At 34.5% G+C, this 23254-nt stretch overlaps 1 protein-coding gene and 1 long non-coding RNA gene across 2 annotated transcripts; one reads left to right on the forward strand and one right to left on the reverse strand.

The window, feature by feature from the left end:
- The first annotated feature begins 14310 nt into the window (after positions 1-14310).
- LOC109189253 lies at positions 14311-15435 on the forward strand. The gene is made up of 4 exons (XR_002055568.1): positions 14311-14362; positions 14463-14545; positions 14734-14803; positions 15224-15435. It is a non-coding gene; the product is annotated as an uncharacterized LOC109189253 (long non-coding RNA).
- A 2104-nt stretch (positions 15436-17539) lies between these two features.
- On the reverse strand, positions 17540-19733 carry LOC109189251 (transcription factor bHLH18-like). The gene is made up of 5 exons (XM_019340064.1): positions 19648-19733; positions 19497-19568; positions 18976-19416; positions 18289-18660; positions 17540-17737 (listed from the first exon to the last, which is right to left on the reverse strand). Exons 2-5 carry the CDS (start codon positions 19530-19532, stop codon positions 17645-17647), a joined length of 942 nt encoding a protein of 313 aa, XP_019195609.1. The 5' UTR covers positions 19533-19568; positions 19648-19733; the 3' UTR covers positions 17540-17644.
- Between the last annotated feature and the right edge of the window lie 3521 nt (positions 19734-23254).

Genomic DNA, 23254 nt, shown 5'->3' on the forward strand with positions numbered 1-23254 from the left:
AACTTTCTCTAATTCTCCCTAAATACATGAACAAATCAAAATTTTCATCCTCAAATTTTAGTATATGTTTCATAATATTCATATAAATGTTTATATATTTTGATTTTTTTATTATGTTTATATTCATAATATATATATTAACAACAGGTTACTACGAATAGCGAACTACTATTCACAACAACAATTTGGGGTTGCAAACAGTAACACCTTGTTGTTCACAGTCTCAAATTACTATTGCAAATAATAGCTCTTTGCAGGAAGCCTAGCAATATATCAAGTATAATTTTTTATATATATTATTTTTTTGAAAACTTGTATATATATTATTAATATTAGATTTTTATTTTTTATTTATGCAACTTGTAATTATATTTTTAAATATTTTATTTGATTAATTCTTTTATTATAAATTTTATTGTTCAATATTGTTATGAATTTCTAATGAAATAGTTTTTTTTTTTTGTTGATGTTTATTAATAATATATATAAGTAATTAGCATTTTTTTTTTGAAGAATAAGTAATTAGCATATAAGTCTCAGCATACTATTGATAAAAATAATAATGTTGAGAATGTTGATATGGGTGAAGAACTATATAATAAGAGCATTCAAAAATAATATAATAAGAAGAATTTTATGATATATTATAAATGTTTTGTAAGAAAATTATAAATGATAAGAATAAAAATCATTGAATGTTTGTAAGGATGTATTCAATTTAGAATTTCAATGACTTTTGTAGACTTTTTAAAATAAAAAGTCGATAAAAGTCTATGAATGTTTTTTATATAGACTTTTATAGAGTCTTATAAAGTTTTAAAAAGTTTTGAACGACTCTATGAAAGTCAATCAAAGTTTATTAAGATCTATCATTTTAAAAGTCTTTAAAACTCTACAAAGTCATGATTGAATACACCCCCCCTAAGTTCTTAACTCTGTCACAAAACTAATCCATGAGTAATGTTTGACCTAAACTTAAGAATCACCCTACAAATCTATAATCTCTTGTTGAGCTAATGTTGGATCGTATCATCAACCAATTTCAGGTTATATTGACATCCATACCTTTAAGCAATGACATTTTCTTTTCAATTCCAATTCTTAATTTTAGTATGTCAACCTATATTTCGTTCAAAAAAAAAGTTATGTCAACTTATATTGCACAAAAATTATGTGAGGGAGATGTTTCTCTCTTTTAAAAACATGTCATCTTCGAAACTTGTTCAAAAATGTTTCCGCATAATTTCTAATTAATAGAAAAAATATTCAAATAAATTGGATCATTAAATTTGTTCGAAGATGTTTTCGCGTCGTTTTCTATTTAATCAAAAAATTTCAAAATAAAAAAAATTAGATATTTTCGAAATTAATCAAAATTTTGAAAACATGTTCTTGACTTTTCAATCCACATATTTAAAAATTTATGACACATTAAAATTTCAAAAACAAATTTCTGACTAAAAATTTTCGTAATTTTCTTATCACGTTCAAATTTTTCAACAACCTATTATTTGTTTAATCTTTTCAAATCAAGTCATTAATTTTATATTAGATTGAGATCCCTAATTATAACAATATAAGAAATCACACGTGACTCTTCTTATTCTAAATTTTAGTAGTAGGTCAACTAATTATTACATTAGTACATTGGCCCTAACAACTAACAATATATACTTTCAATTTTCAACGAGATAAACCCTATCAAATTTAAAAATTTTCAGGATTCAAAAATGAACTAATTTAAACACACAACAATGAAAACATAATATATCGCTTGTCTTATTAAAAATATCTCAAGCATCTTTCATATTCTACTATAATTGACCTATTCATATATAGATCACTATATAGCTTGACATCCGCCCAATCTGCATAGTAGAAATCACTATGTTACTTCGCGCGCGGGCTTAACTCATTAGTTTAGTAAGTAATATTTGAAAAAAAAATTCAAGATTCAAACCTTGGCAGCAATAATATGGGGATTATTTTTAAACTTTAAAGTAGACAGATTTCTTGTACACACAAGTATTTAGCCATGTCTGTTAAGCCACTGAGTCACCGTAACTTACCTCCTCTCAAATGCACCGTCGAGCCGGGATATGGAAGCCCTGGGGTTTGGGAATATAATTAAATATTTTGGGAGAAGAAATCACTCTATTACAACCTTTCATATTTAATTATTGATTAACAAATTCATCATTGTTGGTTTTTTTATTTGGTTTATTTTTGTGTAGTCTTTTATATTATAAGGTCACAAGGCGGGTTTTACTCCATGCACACTTTTGAATAACGGTTATGTACTTTCCTGTAAATCAAAGAATGCACATATGAGTAAGAGAAAATTACACTATTGATCCTATGACTATCGAGGTCTTGTTAATTTCAGTATACGACTTTAAAAACTAACAATTTAGTACCTTGACTATGCAATTTTTAACACATTTGGTCCACCCGGCCAAATGTCACCGGAAAGTTATAAATCATTTTAAATTATATAATAATGAGGGCAAATTGGTCATTCAAAAAAAAAAGAAGGAAAAGTTGCGCAATCAAGTAATTATCTATGCCCTGCCTTTCATTGGCTGCTAAAATGGAGGAATGTAGGGTGCCTTTCATTCGCTGCAACTCTCTATGAAGGAAGAAGAAGAACGAAGAAGTAGGGATTAGAAGGAAGAAGAAGGAAGAACAAGAAATGACCATATTGCCCACGAATTAAACAAAATTTAAAACTTTTCGACGATATTTGGCCGGTAATTTGGACGGGTAGGTCAAATGTGTTAAAAATTGCATAGTCACGGTATTAAATTACTAGTTTTTAAAGTCCTATACTGAAATTAACAAGACCCCAATAGTTATATGACTACAAGTGTAATTTACCCTATGAGTAATAAAAATCACTATATACTTTAACATCAGTCTAATTCGATAACTTTAAATAATTCATCCATAACGCATTTTGTATTTTAGGTACGGGCTTATCTGTAACTTAAATTTAGTACAAAAAAGTTGATATATGAGGCTGTCATCCTTAATTGCTTATAATAATTCCATACAATAAAAAAGAAGCAAAAATGCAATCATATTTTAGTATAATTACTTCCCCGTTGTTCTCTCTTATTATGCTTCCAGAATTCAGATGCTCGCGTGCAGGGCAACACTTATTATATCCATAAATGATGATTACTTCATTTTTTTTTTATAGATAAAATATATTCTTCTATTTCTTTAATTATTATATTATTATATTTGTACCCTGAACTGGATAGTGCACACGTATTATCTTAGGATATATGATGATGAACGACATATGCATGCAACCATATTGCACGTGCAATAGCTTCGAGAAATCGAGTTTCTTTAATTTGTATCATGGATCATTAGTGTAATATTAGAACATTCATTAGAAGCTAATAATAACATTAAATTAAGTTATAGCATAATCTAGTCATTATAATTCAATATGGTCCGAGGCCAATTTAATATTCCAAACTCGATAATCCAAGATTGTTAGCTAGCATGATACATTTAATATAAAAGTTATGTTCAAGCATGGACCGGAACTTTATCTGTCGCATAATAAATGAGAAATCATGCACCTTTATTTTGGTAGCTTGATCATGTTATTTTTAATTAACTCTTACACTTTGGAAGATATATATTAATATAAATAGCAATTGTTCGCATGCACTTACGTCTGGTCGGTTTGGGTTTGGTGAGAGGGGACCATCTCACATTACACTTAGCCATTTTAGGCCACAACCCCTACGCCCTTCAACTTGGACTACTTTATCGTCCTATCATACCATTCAAGATGCGAGGGTCCGAGTTCTATTGGATTTATTAATCAACACTCATCCCTTTAGGAGTTTAAGGTTAAACAAACCACTGTTCAATTCTCTTTGCTGTTTCATATATCAATCCGATAGGATGATCATTTTAATATATAATACAGATGGAGAGGTGCTAGGTGACAACAAACTAGACAGCCTTCCCACTAGATTTATGTTTTTCTGTCCCATCTTTAGTCCCTTTCGATCCTTGTCATGTCGTGCCATTTGGGTCCCCTTTTATTCACGTTGGTTCAGTACCTTCAAGTTTGTCATTCTGCGGATTTTGAATATTTTGTAGATTTGTAGACATCATATATTGGTTATAAATTGACAGGAATATATGATTGGGTCGTCCATATAAATCTACAACTTCGAAATTTTGTTTGGACCGTAATTGATTAACTCAATGGTTGCCCATAACGACTCACTGTCCGGCCCAATATGAATGCAGCATCCAACTGCTATTTTATTTTCAAGTTTAATGTCATTTTTTTTTTAAAAAAAATTGAGTTGAATACTTATTTCATTATAACTAATGACAACTTGGGATCCTGCGAGTCATTAGCAGCATGTCCATTTTTTGATGTTAGAGAGTATTCAACTCATGACCTCTAACATAATAACACAAACACCAATCACCCAAGCCACTCAAAATCTATCTATCTTCTTAACAAGAGCCAATAGAATTAGGTCTATAACGGGAACAAAAAAATGTTCGTCCAATTATTTAATGAAATGAATGGTTCATATTATTTTAATTTTAGTATTTTTATTTGATTTTCCTACTTTACCCATATTATATCATTTACTTTTTCTAAATACCCATACACTCTGTCAGTGCAAACTTTAGTTGATGAGGTAAATACAGAGGTATTTACAACTACGTAAGGGTATTAGGGTCTGGTCATAAGATGATCCTTCAATACTTTGCTTGTCGGTTTAAGTTCTAAGCTCGTGTAATAATGCCAGGTCAGAGAATCCCGAGCTGTAGTGTAGTAGGTGAGGATGCCGAAAAGTCCCGGGATTTCGCCATGGCGCATGCAGTCGGAAAGCTCGGTGGTGGTGCAGTGATGCCCACGTGCGCGATGTTCATGACTTGCCACTAAGCCCCGTGGCCGGATTGAGGTAGAGAATCTAGGTGTATTCTCCAAGTGAACTTGGTTGGATCGGCCATTCCGACTTATATTTAGGTCGGGACGGATCCTTCTAGGCAGATTTTGGCGGCTTTTGTTGTGTTTATTTTAATTGTTTTGCTTGATGTATTTTTTTTTTAAATTTTATGCAATTGGGTAACAGTTTTGAAATAAGTGAGTTAAAGTTGTAGGGCTATAATGAATTACAAATTTGACGATGCAAAAGTAGGACTCAATTTTGAAAATGAGAGAATATTGTAGGGATAAAGACAACTTAAAAACTTCCCCAACAATAATTTTTTTGGGACTTCTTCACTTTTTTTTTTTTTTTTTTTTTTTTTACTTAGATGATCCAAAGTTCAATGGACTAATCTTAAGCCCATAGGATCCCGCCTTGGAATCCCTGCGTAATCAGCTTACCATTCAGCCTTATTTGTTGGTATGGAAGAGAGAAAGAGGGATGAGGAGAGAATTTTTTTTACACTGTTGTGGGTTTTTATAATGTGTCCTGTCAAGAAAATAATATATGACTTAAAAAAAAAAAAAGTAAAATACGCACATTAGTCGTGCCCAGTGGATGTATTGAGGGTTGTCGCCAAGTAGCAACCAACCTCCGATCATTTTGTTTTCCTTTTCCAAATTATCTTTTTTTCTTGACAAAAAATCCTAGCATTTGAGCACTGTTTGGGTTGCTAGCTCTAAGAGTCTAAGTAAACAAATAAAGTATATTTGATGTTATCGCATCTTTGCTTGTTATTATAGTTATTTTGAATCATCTTAGTATTTAAGTTCTTTAATTTTGCTTATTTAAAACATGTTTTCCTTGCTATTATCATTTAATTATGGTTCACACTTGTTTTGAATGTTTTACGGTGTTTGTTAGTGTTTTTGAACCATTGTAGGTCAATTCTATGAGCAAGGGAAGTTCAAGGATGAGTTTGGAGCAATTTTGGACAAGTTCGGGGCCCAGAGGACTCGACGCGTCGAAAATTTCCAGAATGTTTTGTGATCGAGACCTGCTGGTCTCGACGCGTCGAGCGACGCACGAAGTCGCCAGCTTAATACAAAAGGGCGTTGGCTTCAGCATCCTCAATTTCAATTCCAAATCCCAATTCAACTTTAATTCCAAATTAATTACGGCAATTTCTTTATTTAAATATAGGAATTATAATTTGAGTCCAATTTTTGTACAAGATTCCTATTTCATCTCAACTTTGTACCCACTATAAAATCCCTCCTTCCTCAACCCTAATAAGACACCGAGAGACCGAGAGAATTCAGAGATTCTTGGAGACAAGAAGGAGAGAAATCAAGAGCCACAAGTTGTCTTGGAAAGCAAGAAGAAGACTAGGGAGATTTGGGAAAATCGTCTGGTTAATTCTTGTACTCTTTTGATGATTTGTAATTCTTTATTTATATTTGCTATGTATAATTTAGTCATGCTTGGCTAAATTCTTTAGAGATTCTTGGGTAAAAGTGTTTATGAACCTATGTGCTTGAGCTCTCAGTTTCTTTAATATATTATTATTTGGGTTTAATACTTGTGTTGCAATCGTGATAATATTGTTTGATGCTTGTAATTAATGGCCATAGTTACTAGCCTCATAGCCATGTTTGTGTCACCAATGGGAGTTGGGGCATAAATTAGGGCACACACGATTGCACCTAATGGTTGGTCCTTGGGAAAGGGGAACTTATTAGGGGAAGTTTATTCTAGATTATTGCTCATCGGGAGATGGTAGTAATTAGGAATAATTGAATGCTGATCTTTGATCTTATTGGGTGTTTAAGCCATGGGAGTGGAAATTCACTAGGAATAGAGATTACGGGAGTAATTCGATTCCACTTTGCATTCCCACACAAATCTTAATTCCAAACTAAATATTGCAAACGATAATTGGCACTAGGTGATTAAACACTTGAATCCCATGAATCTCAACTTCTCTCTAATTGTTTTCAAAATCTTGAACCTCTGTTTTATTTTATTTATTTTATGCCAATCAATCATCTAAGTAATTGTTAGGATTAGCTCTAATGAATAAGTTAGTAACTAGTGCTTGATACAACCACTTCCCTGTGAATCGATAACTCGTACTCCGAGAATTATTTGTTTGCAAATATACTACGCATCAAATTGGCGCCGTTGCGAGGGAGGTGGTGTTTCTAGTATTAACATTAGTGAAATCTTTATTCTAGGAGACTAGTCCATTTTTATTTATTTTATTTTATTTTATTTTGCTAACCCGTAACAAGTTCATTGTTTTGAGTGTGATTTAGTTTATGGATAGATATGCATTCCAAGGAACCATGCCACCGTTTTACCCTCCTTCTCAAGGTTATGAGATGAGTTGGAATATGAATCGAGAATATGGAGGAATGGAACAACAATTCCCTTTCTCAAATTTTGCCAACTCTAGTCAAGGATATTATCAAGAAAGTTCATATCAAACATCACAACCCCAATGGTGCTCATTTTGTGGTGGGAATCACTTTGTGGAAAATTGTTACATGCTCAACCCCACCAACCATATCCCTCAACAATCTACTCAAGGATTTTGTGCCAACATGAGTCAAGCTACTTATCAAAGATGCACACCACCTACTCCACAACCCTCACGGTGCATGATATGTGGTGGATCTCATGAGGCGGAAAATTGCTTTATCATGGATCCCAATTACAAGTATCAAGGGCGAGCTCAAGAGTTGCCGTACCAAGAGTTTCAACAAGATTGTCAATCACTTGACCAAATAATTGAGATGAAGTCCAAAGAGACCAAGTTAATGCAATTGTGCTCGAAATATCTGGAGTTACAAGATCACATGAATGCTCAACTTGATCACATGAATGCTCGACTCGATCACATGATGGCTCGACAGCAAGATTTGACAATTCAAGAGCCACTTCAAGATTCATTTAATAGAGAGGTGATGCGTAGTATATTTGCAAACAAATAATTCTCGGAGTACGAGTTATCGATCCACAGGGAAGTGGTTGTATCAAGCACTAGTTACTAACTTATTCATTAGAGCTAATCCTAACAATTACTTAGATGATTGATTGACATAAACTAAATAAAATAAAACAGAGGTTCAGGATTTTGAAAACAATTAGAGAGAAGTTGAGATTCATGGGATTCAAGTATTTAATCACCTAGTGCCAATTATCGTTTGCAATATTTAGTTTGGAATTAAGATTTGTGTGGGAATGCAAAGTGGAATCGAATTACTCCCGTAATCTCTATTCCTAGTGAATTTCCACTCCCATGGCTTAAACACCCAATAAGATCAAAGATCAGCATTCAATTATTCCTAGTTACTACCATCTCCCGATGAGCAATAATCTAGAATAAACTTCCCCTAATAAGTTCCCCTTTCCCAAGGACCAACCATTAGGTGCAATCGTGTGTGCCCTAATTTATGCCCCAACTCCCATTGGTGACACAAACATGGCTATGAGGCTAGTAACTATGGCCATTAATTACAAGCATCAAACAATATTATCACGATTGCAACACAAGTATTAAACCCAAATAATAATATATTAAAGAAACTGAGAGCTCAGGCACATAGGTTCATAAACACTTTTACCCAAGAATCTCTAAAGAATTTAGCCAAGCATGACTAAATTATACATAGCAAATATAAATAAAGAATTACAAATCATCAAAAGAGTACAAGAATTAACCAGACGATTTTCCCAAATCTCCCTAGTCTTCTTCTTGCTTTCCAAGACAACTTGTGGCTCTTGATTTCTCTCCTTCTTGTCTCCAAGAATCTCTGAATTCTCCCGGTCCCCGTCCTCCCATTAGGGTTGAGGAATGAGGGATTTTATAGTGGGTACAAAGTTGAGATGAAATAGGAATCTTGTACCAAATTGGACTCAAATTCTAATTCCTATATTTAAATAAAGAAATTGTCGTCTTTAATGATATTTAGAATTTGGAAGATTCCTTGAATTGCTAACTTTTAATATGGAGATATGAGCCTTGAAATCCGCGCAATTGATATTAGGAAAAGAGATCTCGCTCTTGTATTGAATTTTGCCCAGCTGCTCCACTTTAAGCGTCTATTTTTTTATCCGCGCCACTTTAGGCGTCTGTTTTTATCCCAGAAACAGACGCATATTCGACGCATTTAGAATTTTCTCGACGCGTCAAGACTTCCTGTGCGCGAATTAATTAGCTACTGGAAAATTTCGACGTGTCGAGCCCTTGGCTCGACGCATCGAGTCCACTGGGCCCCGAACTCATCCAAAATTGCTCCAAACTCATCCTTGAACTCCCCTTGGTCATATCTTTGACCTAAAATTGTTCAAAAACACTAACAAACACCGTAAAATATTCAAAACAAGTGCGAACCATAATTAAATGATAATAGCAAGGAAAACATGTATTAAATAAGCAAAATTAAAGAGCTTAATTACTGTGATGATTCAAAATAACCATAAAAACAAGCACAGATGTGATAACATCAAGAGGTTCTAGAAGAGTTGCTCTTGCCAAATGAAGGTCATGAAGTTGAGAGAAATAAAAAGGATGATGAGGATCTTAGAGAGGGAGATGAAGAAATATTTGATAAATGCATTGAGATGGAGACACCAAGCTGGGAGGAAAATGTAGAGTTGCAAGGTAATGATGGCAAGGAACATATAGAGAGTTGCCCATTAGATGAGGAAGTTCTTAATGGAGCACATGATTTGAATGAGGATGTCTCACCAATGGAGAACACTTCCCTTGGAGAGAACTTCAGAGAAATTTTGAATTTGGGAGGCATTGGAGTTCTTAAGGATAATGGCACACATTTGCCTATCTATATATCCAATGATTCTCAATACTTGCTGGTTCATGTGAATGATCCGAGACTCTCATTACTTGTTGAACAAAAGAGTGTTGAAAAAGAAGGAAAAGAGAATGGAGGCATAATTCTTGATTCGGGCAAATGTGGTTCCTTACATGATGACGTGAAGGGTTCGAGCTTAAGAGAGTTTATAAATGGACACCACTTGAAGAAATACTTGGAAGAGAAAGTTGATGGAAAGAAGGGGATTTTTCTTCTCCAATCACTTGATGGCTAGAGAGGTAACGTCGAGCTAACGACGTTAAATTTAGCGCTTCATGGGAGGCACCCCATGTTATCTTTTATTACTTTCCCTATTTATTTATTGCTTTCTAGTTTCGTCTTATTTAGTTTTATTATTTTCTAGTTCGTGATTATTTTATTGCTTTTTAGTTTTCTCTTTTCTCTTGTTCTCCTTTTCTTTTATTTTGCATCAGGGATGATGCAAAGTTTTAAGTGTGAGGGGGAGGAATCATTAATTTGGGGATATTTCTAAATTTTTTAATTTGCTTGGATGACTCATATGCTATTTTTGGTGAATAAGTTACTTGTCTTAGCATGCAGTTACAATTATTCTCTCTTGTTGGTTTGTGGTTTGTTTTAGTGGTGCTTGCTGCATCTCAATTTGTGATGGATGATTTGAGGTGTAACACATATTTGATCTATTCCCTTGCCAATAACTTTGTTAACCACTTAATAATTGGATTAATTCTTGATCTTGTGTTTTGCATTGCTAGTGAAGGCTTATGTGAGATTCCGGTCATGGGTGTTTTGCTAGAAGGTTGCCTCATTACTCCCTAAGTGATGTCTAAGTTTTGCATGTTTTGAAGTGATTTAGGCCATTTTTGTTTAGCCATAGCTTTTAAACCTGTCCCTATATATATTTTTATCCTTCGTGTCCCCATTGTGCCTTTTGTTTGTTCAAATAAGTGCTAGGCACTTATCCCCTCTTTGTGATTGTTTTTCTTTGATTTACCCCATTATTAAACCCTTAGCCCATGGCCAAATATTTCCCTTCCACCCTTGAGAGAATGAAACTTTTATCTGTATCTTTTCCGTAAGAAGAGTTTTATGGAGTTGTGCTAAAAAAAAAAAACAGCTAGTGTTACAAATCTTCAAGTGTGGAGGTCATGAAAGTTTGGATTAAAATTATCCTGCTATATCCAAAAGAAGTCCAAAGACAAAGAAAAGAATGAGAAAAAAAAAGATTGAAAGTTCTTGAGTTTGGATCCCCACTTTACCAAAGAGTTGCTAAGTTCTTAAAAGAAATTTGCTCCTTGAAATTATGATTATCTCATCTCTTCCAAATTTTGAAAAGTTTAGATAAATTGTGACATTCTCTCTTTTTGATTAATTTTTCCATACCACTTCTTTGTTAGCTATCACCCGTAGCCCCATTACAAGCTAAATAAAGTCCTATTTGATCTTAGCATGAATTCTTAGATTTGATCTAGGGGAGTATGAAAGGCAAGCCTATGGGATCTCATTCATGAACCGTGTCCTGCGTAATCTCAACTGAGTACTTGTACACACTTGATCCTCACATACTTTAAATTCTTGGTGCTTGGTTATTGGCTTGGAAATGGGTCTCTTATGTGCCAAACTAATTTGATTCTTGAAGCTTGTTGTTTTGTAGCAAGTTGGTTGGTGGTTTGAAAGGTTGTGCAAGAGAGAGCATGAGTAATTTGTATGTTTTGACTTGTGATTTTATTCCTTAGTTTTGCTTGAGGACAAGCAAAAGCTTAAGTGTGAGGGGGTGATGTTATCGCATCTTTGCTTGTTATTATAGTTATTTTGAATCATCTTAGTATTTAAGTTCTTTAATTTTGCTTATTTAAAACATGTTTTCCTTGCTATTATCATTTAATTATGGTTCACACTTGTTTTGAATGTTTTACGGTGTTTGTTAGTGTTTTTGAACCATTGTAGGTCAATTCTATGAGCAAGGGAAGTTCAAGGATGAGTTTGGAGCAATTTTGGACAAGTTCGGGGCCCAGAGGACTCGACGTGTCGAGCCAAAGGCTCGACGCGTCGAAAATTTCCAGAATGTTTTGTGATCGAGACCTGCTGGTCTCGACACGTCGAGACTTGGCTCGACGCGTCGAGCGACGCACGAAGTCGCCAGCTTAATACAAAAGGGCGTTGGCTTCAGCATCCTCAACTTCAATTCCAAATCCCAATTCAACTTCAATTCCAAATTAATTACGGCAATTTCTTTATTTAAATATAGGAATTATAATTTGAGTCCAATTTTTGTACAAGATTCCTATTTCATCTCAACTTTGTACCCACTATAAAATCCCTCCTTCCTCAACCCTAATAAGACACCGAGAGACCGAGAGAATTCAGAGATTCTTGGAGACAAGAAGGAGAGAAATCAAGAGCCACAAGTTGTCTTGGAAAGCAAGAAGAAGACTAGGGAGATTTGGGAAAATCGTCTGGTTAATTCTTGTACTCTTTTGATGATTTGTAATTCTTTATTTATATTTGCTATGTATAATTTAGTCATGCTTGGCTAAATTCTTTAGAGATTCTTGGGTAAAAGTGTTTATGAACCTATGTGCCTGAGCTCTCAGTTTCTTTAATATATTATTATTTGGGTTTAATACTTGTGTCACTAGTACAAAATGGAGCAAAGAAATCTGACTTTAGGCTACCCTTCTTTAAACAAAGGTAGTGTATTCTTAAAAAAAAATAGGGCGGTGGCATCATTGTAAATAAATGAATAAGAAACCGCTACCTTTTTTAAAAAAGGGAAGCGGTTCATTAAAGCGGATAGACTTTCCGCTACCCTTTCTTTTAGAAAGGGCACGGAAACCAGATCGGGAAAAAATAAAAGAAAAAAAAGCAAAAAAGAAAAAAAAAACAACAAAACAAAAACCTTCAACGCCTCTTCAGTTTTCACAAACCAGATCTCGCTCTCACACCTCTCCAACACTCTCTGCTGTCGCTCCTCACTGACCGCACCTCCGCCGTCGACACCACCTCTCTCACCACGCTCCCTCAGCCCCGATCAAATGCCACCGCTGACACCAAGCTAAGGACTCAAGCACCACTCTCATCAACCACCCATGACGCTTCTCTTCTTCTCGTTAGCTACCGGTGACCAGACCCAGCCGAAAACGACGCCTCCACGTACTGTCGACGACGCCTGCCACTGACGTCGCCACCACCACTGTGGTTCTCAGCCGCCGCCGGTTCCGCCGAAGGCACTACCTATGAGGTTCTCTTTCTGCTTTCTTCGTCCTTTTCTTTCTCAATTCATTTGGGGTGCCAATGTTATTGAAATGAATTTATGTGTTTTGCTTGATCTGCCTCTTCGCGTTTAGCTTGGATTTAGTTGGATCCAGAGCTTCGTGGACTAAATTAGCTCTGTTTAGACAGAGATTGTTGATATCTGTTTTCTTTTTTAGCAGATAATAGTTGTTTCGAGCTAGGTTTCAACCTGGGAATTGAAGTGTAATTTCTCATTTCTAGATGATTCTTCTTTTAGGGTTTTCGAGTATTTACTTAAGGAACCTTAACTGCAGATACAATAAGCATGAGATTGGGGTGGGGGCTGAAAATAATTAACCAGGACCTCTAATTTAGTTAAATAATTTAGTTAAATAATGGTTTAGTTTTCTAAGAGTTTTTTCCACTTTTGGTTACTTGACTATGATACCCCCAATTTTGGTGCATGACTATTCAATTGCTCTCACATTTTGTCATCAGCTCAATTTTCCAGAGGCTTAGGTTGCCCGAGAAATTGAGCTAAGGATGAAGAAATTGAATATTCATGCACAAACATTAAAAATCTTGATAGTCGGGGACCTAATTTTGGAAGGGGTATTATAGTAGAGGAACCAAAAGTGAAAAAAACTTGTTTCGTAATAAACATCTTTGGTAGTTCTAGTATTCTATAGTAATTGTATTAGCAGATGTCAGTATGTCACTTTACTGTTTCTTGAAAAGATAGTATCTCTAAAATGCAAGTTCCATGATCAGTTCTTGCTCTCATGTCTTTGTGGTTTCTCAATCTTCTCCCAAGTTTAACAATTAGTTTGTTTTGATGTTTTTATGATTGTTCTAGTTGCTGATGACTAGTGCTATCATATGTGACTAGAGGAGAATCAGAGACTGGCGGTGGAATGCTCGTTGTTGCAGTGCAAGAGATGGGAGAGAGAGTGCTCGTTGTACGACAGGGACTGAGAGGCATCGATGGTTCTACAAGTACGATGCCCTGTAGCTGGTCTGGTCTTGTAAATGTAGTATTGTCCAAGGAGGACATATATCAGAAGTACCTGGATGATACCAAGGCAAGAAAAACACATTTTGCTTCTGCTGATTCTGCAACTAATGGTTCTTCTTGTTGTTAGTAATCATTGGATAGGTCAAACAATATAATGTAGAAATACTCCCTGCCTATGAGCTCATAGTATCATCACTCACTTGCTTTATGTACGACAGTTTCCCGTCCTCGCCAGTGCCAGGTACAATCTCGTCATCTTAAGAGACGAGTCTGTCGGCAAAAGCAGTATCATCACTCACTTTATGAACAACAAGTTCCGTAACAAATACGAGGTAAATGCGGCTGTGATTAGTTTAAACTAATTTTGTAAATTTCTTCAGAGTAATAGAAGGACAATAATGGATGATCCTTTTATACGAAATTACCTTGAAGATCTTATGAGGAATGTGAGGACTCAAGTATTGCTCAAACTGATCAAGCCTTACACAAGAATTCGGATCCCTTTCATATCCAAGGTGATTAGATAGAGATCAGTGTCCTCTTGTACAGTGAAGGAGCTGCAAGGACATTCCATATTTGTTTTCCTATTTATCTATTCATTATTACAGAGTATTATTTTAAATACCGCCATTCTTCTGATTTTTATTGGTTTTTGACTTTTTTTTCCACACTATATTTCACATTTGTAATGTTTTGCATGCAGGTCAAAGGGGATGAAGAAATACACTGCCGTGGATAAGTGGAACACACAGCTTAGGTCCCTCTATCAGACTGTTAGTAACCAAGTTTGTTAATTTTTTTGAGATTTTTTGAGAGTATATTCTATCTGAAAAGTCACTCCTAGTCCTGGAAAACAATAGATTACAAGCATTACATTTACTTTTGCACCAAAGATGGTCATGGGTAGTGGAGAAGTGTCCATTTACAGAGATGTTGGCTCAAATCTAGTTTAAATGTTTTTGACAAATTTGCTTACTAAACAAACTTAAAAAGTTAAAAGGTACTTCATCATTAGCTGTGCAAATTATTAGCTGTGTAAAACTACCCCCAATAATTGGAAGAAAATAGTATAGATTCTTGTTATGATCTTGATTTTCGCCACTTGATAAACTTGATGAATTGATAAAACCCTACAAGTCAAAGCTGTCCTGAGTTATTTCTGATGCACATGTATGTGTTCATAATTTAATCAGGTTCGTTTGTGGTGCGTATTAAGGTTTGACGAGCTCTTGCACGAATTAAGGGTTGGCTCTCCACTTGTGTGCCTGATCTGGTCAGCCATCACATATGAACTATCTTCTTCCTCTTATATTCTCTTCTCTGTTCCCCTTTGTTTTGGGTTTCAAGTTACAGAGAAGTTATATTTAGCCCGAGGAGACTTGAGGCTGCTTTTCATATTAAAGAAGTCTTTAACAGTTGCACTATTTATATTTGTCTGTTTAGTTTTCTGCATTGTTTACGCCTTATGGGTTCATCTAGTCATTTCGATATGTTTTCTCATCTGATAAGCATGTTGTAATGGATTATTTGATTAACTAGATAACGTGACTAATTGAAGTTATGGAAACTTGGTATTCAGGTTCCGTCTCATGTATTAATGGGTATACCAGTGAATGGTGAATCTATGTCTTTATCTCCTCTTGGTGAAGCTTGCTTGAGATCGGACTTGACTGCCATACATGAAATCTTAGAAAAACTTGGGTACAAATATGACGAAGGAGCAGCTGCCGAGGTTTGTCTCATTACAATTATTTGATTTATTTTCATATCATGCCCTGTTTGGATATATGCTCTTCTGTCAGCTGGAGTCTATTCCTAGCTTAATTATAGTGAATAATGGTGGCATCAACTAAACGCAACCCATCAATGAAGTGCTGTTAGGATATCACTATAACTATGAAATTAGTGGAGGGAAGAAAACATGAGTAGTAAGTTCCAATTATCCCTGTAATGATATGTGGAGTTTACAGGGAGTGCTCTGAGAGGTTTAGTAAAAGCTTTTTTGGGTACACTTCTTCAGGAAAGCATTTTGTGGGTGTTATTAAGTTGTCTCACCTGTACACTGTTGTTGAGTGTAATTTCAGAAGCAGTAACTGTTTTTGGCTTTGTGCATTTTCGTCTGGACAGAACTTTTTTATGATATAGAAAATTTAAATAGAACTATGTATATTTAAAGTATGTTGATAATATTGTGTTTTGATAGTTTGTTGATGGTTAATATTATGTTGATATGTTTTGTATGAATTCGTATAGGATTTTAAAAGAATTGGGAAATTTAAATATAATAATGATTTTTTTTTAATTCATAAAAACAATCCGCTACCCTTCTTAAAAAGAAGGGTAGCGGATTGTTTTAATAAATTAATGGTATTCGCTATCCTTCTGTGTAAAGAAGGGTAGCGGATTCTTAACTTTCCGCTACCCTTATTCAAGGGTAGCGGAAAGCTCAGGGTTTTCAGAGACCCTAATATCCGCTACCCTTGTACAAGGGTAGCGGATAGCCTTTTACAAGGGTAGCGGATGTGCAAATCTGTACTAGTGTGTTGCAATCGTGATAATATTGTTTGATGCTTGTAATTAATGGCCATAGTTACTAGCCTCATAGCCATGTTTGTGTCACCAATGGGAGTTGGGGCATAAATTAGGGCACACACGATTGCACCTAATGGTTGGTCCTTGGGAAAGGGGAACTTATTAGGGGAAGTTTATTCTAGATTATTGCTCATCGGGAGATGGTAGTAACTAGGAATAATTGAATGCTGATCTTTGATCTTATTGGGTGTTTAAGCCATGGGAGTGGAAATTCACTAGGAATAGAGATTACGGGAGTAATTCGATTCCACTTTGCATTCCCACACAAATCTTAATTCCAAACTAAATATTGCAAACGATAATTGGCACTAGGTGATTAAACACTTGAATCCCATGAATCTCAACTTCTCTCTAATTGTTTTCAAAATCCTGAACCTCTGTTTTATTTTATTTATTTTATGCCAATCAATCATCTAAGTAATTGTTAGGATTAGCTCTAATGAATAAGTTAGTAACTAGTGCTTGATACAACCACTTCCCTGTGGATCGATAACTCGTACTCCGAGAATTATTTGTTTGCAAATATACTACGCATCAATATTCCAATTAGTATCAATTATACTAAGTAAACAAATATAGTATATTCCAATTATTCTTTGTATAGCACTATGTAACACAAACCCCATAAATTTAAAATGCAAAAATCTTATGTCGTTAAACAATTAATACTATATCAATTCATAAGATTTAACTTTAAAAGACCATGAAGATTTATTAGATAAGAAGAGATTAGTGGTTAGACTTAGAGGTGATCTATTAAAAAAATCAGAAAAAATAAAAATAAAAATCCTCTTGAATTGTGAAAATTGCTGGAGGCATAGTTTAAAGATTAGGTTTTGTACGAGATTATTTTAATGAGACATGCAATATTTTTTTAACTAAAATGTAATACTTTTGATGAATCTTTAAAAAATTATTATATTTTAATTAAAAATATTACACATCTCAAATGAAATGGTCTTACATAAGACTTTAACTTATTTTAGTTCATGATGTTTGCTAGCATAGCATGTTGGATTATCTTATTTTAGTTCATGATGTTTGCTAGCATTTTGGATTGCATAACGAAGGTTCTTTGCAATGTGTTTCACCGGCAAGTCAAACTCTTTCAACATCTGAAAATAACAAAAATAGAAAAAAAATTAAAAATAATTTAGAAGTTGAATAACTAATAATAATTAAAAGATCTTAAGGGGATGTTGGGTAATTAGCAATTAGTAGCATTGATTTATAGGGACATAATGCATTAACTTTTTTTATTTTATTTATTGAATTATCTTTAAATTAATTTTAGTTTTAAATATAAATTTTAAAATAATTTTATTTTACAAATTATCCTAATCCATGAATGTGTACTGATTAAATCATCCCTTCATAGCTGACGGATGTAAATAAAAAACACTAATAGATCAGACCAATTCTCCTAACCAATTTAGTTAGGGTTACCCCATTCAATTTATTGATGATGTGGGTGGTGGTGTTACAACAGTAGTTAGGGTTACCCCATTAAGTTTGTCTTACTCTTAACTACTACTATTGTTGTTGTTGTTATTATTATTATTATTATTATTATTATTATTATTATTATTATTATTAACACCCGAATGTGGTACTAAATACGGAGTATTAATTTAATCTAATTAAAAATTAAAATAACCGTAATTACCTCAACGATAATGGTGATATCATAAGTCAAGCTCCCAAAACGTGCCACGCTCGAGTTGACCACGGCTAGGTTAAGCTTCTCCACCTCGGAAAATATTTGTCCGATCACCCCTTTATGCCGTTCACAGTGTATTCTTAGTAGAATGTGATTGTCACACAACCTTGTCTCAATCTCTAGCCGTGGCTGTTCCTCGGACTTTTCATTTTTGCCGGATGACATATCATCATTGTCGTCGAATGATTCCTGGTATTTATTTACGAACATGATCGACTCCATGCTTCGCTTGCTCGATTCTTCCTCCAATAACCTCACACGTTCTTGTATTTGTTTCAAATACTTGATCGTATCTCCAAGAACCGATGTTTTGTCCATCTATGTATATTTTATTCAAGAAACATTGTTTAAATAATTTTTTGACAGAATAAATAAAAAAATATTATAATATGTATACACGTGTGACAAAATGACATTTGATTAAACGTTGTTTAGAATATGTTAGCAATTTCAACTAAATTGGTCAAGCGTGGCAGATGATTTAGTAATTATAAGATTATTATAAATTTCACTTTTAACTAAAACAATTTATTAGTGTACTAAAAAAAAAAAAGTATTAGTTTTGTTGGCTAAGATGTCAATGTGGGATTACCGTGCAAAAAAAAAAAAAAAAAAAAAGAAGTTTTCAGAGACCTTTCTGAGGCCGGGGACTATGGTAGACAGCGCTAGAAATTGACGGCTAAGAAGCTCCCGCCGTTTCCTTTCCGCCATTATATGATCATACGTATTGGTAGGTGGCCGGCCGCGTCTCCCGGATTTCCCCCCCTTTTTCGTCGTTGTCTCCGCCGGCGGCACCGTTTCCTGCTCGGCGCTCGCGTTACTGGTGACCAGTTCTTGACGCTGCTCCGTCGGGTTAACGTCAAGGTTAGGATGGTGGTGGTTCTTTAGTTGTTTTGACGGTCTGTCATCTTCGCCGAGATGGCTAGTCGTCGCCGCCGGAGGCGGCGGCGGCGGCGGCGACCCCTCTTCCGGCGAAGAAGAACAAAGGACATCTTCTCCAAGTACAGCCGCAAGTTCTTGCTCAATCGACTGCAAGATTTGAAACTGATCCAGGAATGACAGATCGTCCATTCCCTGTAAAAGAAACATATATAATAACAATGTAAAAATCTGCAGAGATTTGAATGCATAGATCACAATGTACACCGTCATACCATTCCAGAAAAACAAGCCTGGGAAAGATTCATCATCTTGTCAGTGTTAGTTCTTGATGAAGTTATCAAAATCTGCAGAGATCTATTATTGGAGGAGAAGAAGAAAAAGTGTGAAACTGTGAATTAATCACGAGACTGGTTAGCATCGAACCCAACAGGCAATAAATTAAAACACTATCTATATTTGCAGAAAGTCTGCTTCTTTCGGCAGTGAATTATTGAAGGCTCTCATATTGTGCAGACGCCTTTTTATAGTGTTTAGATTGAGTGATGATATACATCTTCCAAAATAAAATTAAAAAAAAAAAAAAAGATATAGAGTGATATCGTGTCATGACGCAGGCAAATGTTGTCCACATGTGATGTTGAAGATCATTGATTTTTTGGGGATGCACCATGATTCATGTGCTAATTTGAGATGTTCACACATTGTATATAATTATTATGACTAAAAGTGATGGTTAACTTTCTTATAAATCAGAGTGATAAGAGAATTGAATATAAGTTGCATCCTCATATGTAAAATCTTACAAGTTATAGTTTATTTTTCGCTTTGTATTAAACAATCATAACATATTACATATGTTTGAAGGTCATTATAATATTGGTTGTGACTCAACTAAAATTATTATAAACTCAACTTTTTCCTTAGAAAATTATGACTAAATTGAAGCAAACACAACCTGAAGTGGTAGAAACTGTAGTGTAGTTGGAGGTTGTTGGTGGCGTAAGGAAAGTGAGTACGTTTCAAAATTATTTAAGTCGAATACCAAACACTACTTTTCCAAGGCTATGATACACCAGAGATCAAAGACTGGGCCATCAACTTCACTTGCACCTGAAGTCCAAATTAAGTAGTTAGAGGATCAGAAAATGCAAGAGGCATTTGCCATCTTTAGTGAACATCCATAGTGGTTCGCCTCAAGTGGTAAACCATAATAACTTGGATGGTATCCATAGTAATCATGCTCCCAACTCAGATGTTATTCACAGTAATCAAGGTGTTAACAACAATAGCTTTGTTTGTGGCAAAGACCTTTTGTAATTATGTAGAATTTATATATGCACATCATCTTGTAGTAAAACTAACATCAATTTGAGATAAAACATGCACGCACAACTTTGAGTAAAAACTACATGATTTCTATCTAACTTCATACTTGTTTAAGGCCCTCTTTAACTTCATACTTGGTTTGGAGAGACTCATTATGTAGTCTTTTTTTTTTTTTTTTGGGAGACTCATTATGTAGTCTAGTAACTTACATCATGCTATTATATGTGTGTGTATATGTGCGTGTGCGTGTGCACGTGTCAAGTTCACAAGAAAAGATTCATTGAAAATGTAAATAAATCTCATTCAATAAATTGCAAAAAAAAAAAAAAGAAAAAAAAAAAAGAGAGCAGACTACACCTATACTTAAAAAGAAAGCGTAATGATTTTATATATATATATATATATATATATATATATATATATATATATATATATATATATATATATGTAGAAGTTATGCACATCATCTTGTAGTAAAGCTAACATCATTTTGAGATAAAACAACATTATTTTGGGTAAACATGCACTACTTTGAGTAAAAAAAAAAACTACATGATTTCTGTATAACTTCACACTTGTTTAAATAAAACTTTAAAATAACACATTAGTATTGGGTAAAACCACTTCCTTTTGTGAAAAATTCATATTTTTAAATACTAATAAATACACATGAATTTACCATAATGCCATTGCTCCAAACCGTTGACGGGCTTGGCAGTTTTGTTGCCAAAGTCCCATTGTAATGATGGGGCTACCTCGTTTGGAAATGTTTCCACATCACTTTCTAATTTATCACAAATTATAAAAAAAAAATAAAAAAAAATTGAATCATTACCTAATTAATCTCAAAAAATAAAAAATAAAGTTTAATTGTTGTGAGTGGTCATGCTCTCTCATCTTTTTAAGAGAGGTCGAAAGTTTAACCCTACTCTAATACAAAAAACCAATCTGATTAATACTTTACTCTTTAATTGGGCTGGCTAAATCAATCCGAACCGGACAAGCTAACTAGGTACGAGGTCATTCCAGCAAGCCGTATAAATAAAACTTAACGGTAGTGGTCCTTATAGCACATGCGGCGTCTGGTAGGTTTGGGTTTGGTGAGAGGGGACCCTTATCTCACATTACACTTACCCATTTTAGGCCGTCCCTTCAACCTCGACTACTTTGTCCTCGTCCTCCCATACCAATATACCATTCAAGATGAGACTTGAGAGGGTCCGATTTCTATTGGATTTATTAATCAACACTACTCATGCCTTTAATTAAGAGTATAAGGTTAAACAAACCAGACAGCCTTCCCACTAGTAGTATATATAGATTTATGTTTTTTCTGCTCCGTTTTAATTTAGTCCTTTTCCATCCTCGTCATGTCCTACGATCTGGGTCCCCTTTTTATTCACGTTGGCTTAGTATGTACCTAGCTTATAGTTTGTCATTCGGCGGATATTTAATATTTTTGAAGATTTATATATAGACATATATTTGATGGACCGGTAATAGGCATACCTAGTCAGCCGCGTGGGTGATCAGGCAAACAGTCGGATAGGGGAGTCGGCCAGCTTGCCCAAATGCGGGCCGAGGTACTATCAAGCGTTTGTAAATGACTGGGTTTCCTTTCTTAAGACCAACGCCTATGTATAAATACCATCTGCAGGTATATTGTACGGGGTTTGACTATTAATTTCTGACAATAAAATACTCATATTTTTCATGTACGATTGTGTTGTCTCGCCGACTTACTCGATCCTTTTTTAACCATAAAACTAACTATATATCTATTATAAGGTGACGATAAATATACGATTGGATTGGGTCCATATGAATCTACAACTTGGAAATTTTATTTGGACAGTAATTGATTAACTCAATGCATGCCCATAACGAGTTAACAACTCACTGTCCGGCCCAATATAAATGCATCCAACAGTCTTTTTTTTTTTTTTTTTTGGGAGTTTAATGTTCATTTTTAAAAAAATGACTTGAATACTTATTTCATTATAACCTAGGGCAGTAATTTGGGGCAATAGTGAATAAGTTGTAAATGCAATTGTATGATTGGAGATTTGATGATTTGACTTCTATGTGCATCATGTTAAAGTGTTCAGCTTAAATTTTTTACCAAATAAAATTTTTCTCTGTATTTTATATAAAATAAAATAAAAAATTAGTCTAGCTAAGGACAAGGAGGACTAGAGACGTCCTTTACCAGTGGTGGTTGACTCCCTTGCTCACAACGTCGACCAAGGAGGGTATATGCCCTTAACAATTTAGGTTCTAATTTCATTTTTGCCTACCTAGAGGTTCTCAACCTTATCCTCAACCTACTAAGGATCTTCATCTCCTTGTCGGCTAGCTTGTCAGCATATTTTAAGTGGTCAAGACGAGTTGGATCTGTGAGTGTGTAGGAAGATAACCACAACAAGCATCCACGCAAAAGGCATTCTTGACTTGTTGTGCCACTTCAAACATCTCTTGTGTGCATTAAATAAAAATCATTGTAATTGCTTTCAAAATCATTATTTAACTATTAATAAGGAGTAATGAACAACAACAATTTGCATTTATTACTTGAAATTTATAAAAACTCGAGCAAGGAAAGTAGGAATACATGCTACTATATATCTTGAAATATATATATAGAAATTTTTAGTCTAACTAATTAAGTCTCACAAGCATTCTTTTCTTTTATCATTGTCTACTC

This window comes from Ipomoea nil, unplaced genomic scaffold (genome assembly GCF_001879475.1).
Source record: "Ipomoea nil cultivar Tokyo-kokei standard unplaced genomic scaffold, Asagao_1.1 scaffold1509, whole genome shotgun sequence".
NCBI classification, from domain to species: domain Eukaryota; kingdom Viridiplantae; phylum Streptophyta; class Magnoliopsida; order Solanales; family Convolvulaceae; genus Ipomoea; species Ipomoea nil.